This window comes from Solanum dulcamara, chromosome 8 (assembly GCF_947179165.1).
Source record: "Solanum dulcamara chromosome 8, daSolDulc1.2, whole genome shotgun sequence".
Taxonomy (NCBI): Eukaryota; Viridiplantae; Streptophyta; class Magnoliopsida; order Solanales; family Solanaceae; genus Solanum; species Solanum dulcamara.
In genome coordinates this window covers 12,193,127-12,199,698 of record NC_077244.1, presented here as the reverse complement: position 1 = coordinate 12,199,698, position 6,572 = coordinate 12,193,127, and the positions used below count along the sequence as shown (strand labels likewise).

General features: G+C 33.2%; 1 protein-coding gene across 1 annotated transcript; it reads left to right on the top strand.

The window, feature by feature from the left end:
• The first annotated feature begins 1,600 nt into the window (after positions 1-1,600).
• Positions 1,601-3,948, top strand: LOC129900942 (elongation factor 1-alpha-like). The gene is made up of 3 exons (XM_055976032.1): positions 1,601-1,708; positions 2,205-2,679; positions 2,758-3,948. The coding sequence occupies exons 2-3, from the start codon at positions 2,218-2,220 to the stop codon at positions 3,637-3,639; spliced, it is 1,344 nt and encodes a 447-aa protein (XP_055832007.1). The 5' UTR covers positions 1,601-1,708; positions 2,205-2,217; the 3' UTR covers positions 3,640-3,948.
• The last annotated feature ends 2,624 nt before the right edge of the window (positions 3,949-6,572 follow it).

Genomic DNA, 6,572 nt, shown 5'->3' with positions numbered 1-6,572 from the left:
AGGCCCCCATATCCTTCAATTTCTCTCCCATCTCTAGGGCACTAGCCGTGGTCAAACTCCCCCATCTAATCCTAGGTTGGTCATCCCCTACCCTCCTTTTCCTCATCATCTTGATCCCTAAATCCATCACCAAGAGCTTATGTCAGGTTGTAAGGTTATCGATTGGGATGACCTTACAGTCTTTGCATAGACATTTATCATCCTTCCTAAGGAGTAGATAATCTATCTGAGTCTTAGTCACCAAACTATGGAAGGTTACCAAGTGGTCCTCCTTCTTTGGAAAACTCGAATTGACCTAAACGATCGAATGGAATAATATATAGACAAGGAAATCCCTTATGGGTTCCAAGGTATTCCTTTAATTATTAAGAGTTAAGGGTTGCGAAATCCAAAAGTGAAACTCCTCTTCCATTTCTGTTATATTCATAATCACATATAAATTTAATGGAGAGGATGACAATAATTACCTTGACGCTTTGGAATGAAAATCCCTATTTTTCTCTTCTCCTTTATTTTTCTTTTCCCCTTTCTTTTTTTTCTCCCTCCGTATGTTTTTTTTTCCAGTTTGTAATCGTTTCTCGTTCGTCGCTGTTCTATACGCACATCTGATGGCTTAATGCCATCAGATTATATATATATATATATATTATTTTTCTTTTTTTATTATTATTTATTTCCTTCTTTTTCTAATTAATTATGTACTAAATTAACAAATCCTACTAACCTATTTTATTAAATATAAGAAAAGTGGTATAAGTATTAAATAAATTAATACTTTAGCCCATCAGTTAAATTAATTATTTAAAATCACTCATCAATTAATTAACTGAAGTTATCGAATAGTCCAAAATTCTCAATTTAAATGTAGGGAAGAAGTCTTTTATGAAGGTAAGATGACTCGTTCTCAAAATTACATAATGGGTCATTACAAACTTTCAAGTTTTCATCTAGTTGATGACGAAGGAAAATAATAACATTCGTTTTATCCTTACTTGATGCTTCATTTCCTTTAATTATTGTATCACAAAACTCTTAGCGGTAAGGTAGATTTTAACATCAAGTACCAATAATAAATAATTTTTTTTTCTAGAAATGTCAAAAGTGCCACAAATTCAAATTTTGATAAATTACTACTTGATGAAAACTGAATCAAAAAGAAAATTAATCAACTTTTAAGAAAAAAGATAATCTCAATTTAAGTAGATTTGAGTTGGTTTGAAACTGGTGCTGTTAACATATTATAAAAATAGAAAAATATATAAGAATACTAAATTAGAAATGAAACAAAATAATATTGAGAGTCGAATGTAGAGAGTCTTATTTTATTTTCTTGGACGGTGAAAACTATCATTTCATACAAACCATCCGTTTACAACTTTTGACAAATAGAATAGTACAATATTTTAGTAGTACAATAAATAGATCCACAATTGAATGGATTTGTAAAAATCTCCATTTTCTAAACTAATTTCGGGGTTTACAATTATTGCCCTTGTACAGAGTTAAACGTTCTTGTAATTGGAGAAAACACAAGGACATTTAGGTAAATGTATGCCGTGGATTCCCAAAGAGTGGCCCTAGTGGAGCATTGCTTCCTGGGCTATAAAGAGTATCACTCTCTGCATTTCTCAAACCCTAAGGCTTCGTTTATTTGTTTTGCGCAGCCAGGGGTTTAGCGAAGCTCTCTCTCTCTCTTCCTCTTCAAAAGGTTCGATTATTACATTTTTCGTTTGCGTATTTTCGCAGTGATCTTATGGTTGAATTATATGTATTGGTTGATTTGTATAAACTTCAATTGGATGTTTTGTGAATGTAACATTGATTTAAGCTTATAATATATGTTTATTTTTTCTTGGTTGATTTGATTTTCACCAGATCTATTGATGTTTATTTCCTTGTAATGGATCGTTTTTATATAACCACTTGGAAATCAATTGAATAATAAATCTACGACTATTTGTATGTTTTGATTTTTTTTTTGCTGAATTCTCTATAGATGTTTGTTGTAATGGAGAAATGTTTTGAAAACTGCTTAGTCTAGTATGTTTCTCTTCTAGGTTAGATCTAAGTTTCTCGTTACTCAGTATCAAAGAGAACCATTAGCTGAGTCTTCTTTAATGTCTGTTTCTTTGTAGAAATTATTTTTGGTTTCCAAAATTGTCAAAAAATAATTCTTGGTTTTCTGTTATTTGGATGATCTTCAGTTTCTAAGGCATCATGGGTAAGGAGAAGATTCACATCAGTATTGTGGTCATTGGCCACGTCGACTCTGGAAAGTCGACTACCACTGGACACTTGATCTATAAGCTTGGTGGTATTGACAAGCGTGTTATCGAGAGGTTCGAGAAGGAAGCTGCTGAGATGAATAAGAGGTCATTCAAGTATGCTTGGGTGCTTGACAAACTTAAGGCTGAACGTGAGCGTGGTATCACCATTGATATTGCCTTGTGGAAGTTTGAGACCACTAAGTACTATTGCACTGTGATTGATGCCCCTGGACACAGAGACTTTATCAAGAACATGATCACTGGTACCTCACAGGCTGACTGTGCTGTCCTGATTATTGACTCCACCACTGGTGGTTTTGAAGCCGGTATCTCTAAAGATGGTCAGACCCGTGAACATGCTTTGCTTGCTTTCACCCTTGGTGTCAAGCAAATGATTTGCTGCTGCAACAAGGTTTGCTTTTACTGATAGATGGAATTAATTGTTGTTTTAAGCAGAATGTGTCATGCTAATTCTGTTATTTTTTTGTAGATGGATGCTACCACCCCCAAGTACTCCAAGGCTAGGTATGATGAAATTGTGAAGGAAGTTTCTTCCTACCTCAAGAAGGTGGGTTACAACCCTGACAAGATCCCCTTTGTCCCCATATCTGGTTTTGAAGGAGATAATATGATTGAGAGATCTACTAACCTCGACTGGTACAAGGGCCCAACTCTCCTTGATGCTCTTGACCAGATCAATGAGCCCAAGAGGCCATCAGACAAACCCCTCCGTCTTCCACTTCAGGATGTTTACAAGATTGGTGGTATTGGAACTGTCCCTGTTGGTCGTGTGGAGACTGGTGTAATTAAGCCTGGTATGGTTGTAACCTTTGGCCCTACTGGTTTGACAACTGAAGTCAAGTCTGTAGAGATGCACCACGAAGCTCTCCAAGAGGCACTCCCTGGTGATAATGTTGGGTTCAACGTTAAGAATGTTGCTGTTAAGGATCTTAAGCGTGGTTATGTTGCCTCAAACTCCAAGGATGACCCAGCCAAGGGGGCAGCCAGCTTCACTGCCCAGGTCATCATCATGAACCATCCTGGCCAGATTGGCAACGGATATGCACCAGTGCTGGACTGCCACACATCCCACATTGCTGTCAAGTTTGCTGAGATCTTGACCAAGATTGACAGGCGTTCAGGTAAGGAACTTGAGAAGGAGCCTAAGTTTTTGAAGAATGGTGATGCTGGTATGGTTAAGATGATTCCCACCAAGCCTATGGTTGTTGAGACCTTTGCTGAGTACCCACCATTGGGTCGTTTTGCTGTGAGAGACATGAGGCAAACTGTTGCTGTCGGTGTTGTCAAGAATGTTGACAAGAAGGACCCAACTGGTGCCAAAGTCACCAAGGCTGCCCAGAAGAAGAAGTGAACAGTGCAGTGTGATGCTGGTGTTTCTGATGCTATCTATTTTCATCAAGTGTGCTATCTAGACACTGTTTTATTTACTTCTGCTATAGTTTGGTCTTTGATTTACTTTTTAGGTTCTTGTTCGCTGCCTTGTATATCATGTAACCATTCTCAGAACTGGGTACTTGACAGGCGGTGGCGAGCATGATTTGGAGCCTGTTTTCTTTCTGTTGAGGTGCCTTGGTTTTCCATGGCGGCTCAGGATTTTTGCTATTGGTTTTGCCTGAATTACTTTATTTGAGCTTTTTAATTTAATTACTCGTTTTGTGAAGTTTCTTTACTTTCATACCTTGTGTTGAAGATTTGGAGTTTGTCAATTCTATAAGAGATGACATGGTAATGTTGAGTTTTGAACGAAGTTAGTCAAATGACCCATATTAGTACCAAAAACCTACTGCCCTTAACGTTTGTTCTGCACATTCTTTCCCTGCCTTTCCTACTCCATAATATTCTTCAACTAAATCCTAGTTCCTCTATGCACAGCTTTAATTTAACTCCTTAACACAAGGTGCTTCTATTTCTTGTACTGTTATTTTGCGTTAATTTATCATGCTTTGGTATGATTTGATATCCTTAAATGGTAGAAAAATAGAAAGGAAATCGTTATTAGAGAAAATGTCAGGGAGGAGAAATGTTGCCATCGGAGTTGAATGCCGAAAGAGTGTTATTTAGGGTAGGGTTGTATATCAGTCGGTTTAGTTTTGAAGTTTATCAATTTAATTTATCGGTTATCGATTTATAGACATGATAATCTTTTTATAGAATTATTAAAATATTTATCTGTTTGGTTTAACTATTAAGATTTGACTAGAAAAATTATTAAAAATTATTTAGAAATAACAAACACTGTCATATTGTAGGATAACCGGGAGTTTGAGGTAACCAAAAATAAAATATGAAACTAAACTCTAAGTCAAAGACTTTATATATCAAATGGTATAAATATAATTATTTAATTTACTATCGCGTTATCGGTTAATTCTTTAAGAAAAAATCTCAAGCCATTAAGAATCGATACTTCGATAATTAAAAAAATTAAAACTATTATCAAAATCACTAAATTAATAACTATTATTGATAAACCAATAATATTTTGTGGTTTTGATTTATCAATTTCGATTTGATTTTGAACGACCTTAGTGTTTCAGAGGTAATGGCTATGGTGGAGTCGAGTTGGCAATTTCAGCCCATATCTAAATCAACATATTTTATTTTTATTTATATTTCAATGAGTAACTTTAATCTATTGTTAACCTATAAAAAATATGGACAAATATAAAATATTTTTATCAGTAAATCAACTCAAATATAATATATTTCTATAAAAAAAATTTAAAATATATATTTTAATTAATTGAACGTTAAATATGTTTAGTCAATTACTCAAAATGGATATTCTCTTATCAATTTTTAAAAAATGCAATTTTGCTCTTCTTTGCTTTCGGGTTAGTTTCTATTTACTTTTTTTTTTTCTCTTGCCATGATTTTTCTTTTCATTTTTTTGCGCTTCAGTTACAACACTAAATTGAAGGTTTTTTTTACCTCCTCCTAAATATTATTTTTTGTCAATTCCATTCCACCATGGCAGTAGTTATGTTTTATTAATTTCTTTTTTGTGTTAGAATTGCTTTTATATAGAGATCCTGAAATTAAAAAAAGGCAGCTCGATATACTAACCTCCACCATTATTAAAAGGGCTAAAATCAGCCTCAAAACAGGTCAAAAATACTGATCTCGTAAGGTCGGAATTTTATATAGTATTTTGTTTTTTTTAAAAAAAGAACCCTCAGAGGTCAAATTTTTTTCGCAAAAAATTGAAAACAAACCAACCGATTTTTTTAATGCCAAAAACTAGAAAAATGCAAACCAACCACAGATTCCTTTTTTTTTTTTTTTTTTTTTTTTTGCAAAACTGACCTTTCAAGGTCTATTTTTTTCCAAAAAAATTAGAAAATGATTCTATTTTGCAAAAAATTGACTTCTCGTTTTTAAATTAAAAATAACAGTTTTTATGTTTGAATTTCACAAAAACATCAATAAAAAATAATGCATTTATCTTATCATAATTCATAAAAATACTTTTAAAATATATTTTACTTTTAAAATATATTTTAAAGTAAAATATATTTTAAAAACACGATATTTTTCAGGTAAAATGAAGCAAAATAGAAAAAGGGAAAAAAAAAACTTGAAGAAGAGAAGAACTAAATAAAAAATGAAAAAGGATAAAAATGGGTATGGCCATTTTACCCAATTTAAATTTGACCAAATTTATTTTTACCCATATTCATATGGATGACTTACAATCCAATACATTTTAGCTTAATCTATTTCCAATCCGCACAAATCTAATCTGATTTGCCCATTTGTCGGAGAGCCATTATACTTAAAAAAGAGAAGAAGCGAAAAGAAGAGGACATATATCCTTTGTTTATTCTTTTCACGCTCTCAAAAATGTGTGGTGTGTTATAAAAGAAATTAACTTAGCAAATTAATAAGAGAGATAATAAGAGAAAGAGAGACAATTGAGAGAATAATGATTTATATATATATATCTTTGCATCAAACATTGTCTATGTATAGCCATGACAAAGCAACTATCATCACACCATCATTGACAAAAGAGAACAATTAGGAGAAAAAAGAGAAAAGGGGTTAGAAGGAAATAGTGGGTAGGGGAAAAGGGACGAAAACGACATTCATACTTTTATTATTTTACAACACTTCCCCTTGGATGTCCATGTGAAAGAAAAATAAATTTTAGTGAAAGTACAAATATATATACTTATTCTAAATACCCATAGATGTTGTGCATCGTTGAAACCTTACTAGAAAAAACCAGTGGGAAAAAGCCTAGTGAAGGAAAAAAAGTACACACATCTGGTAATACGCCTT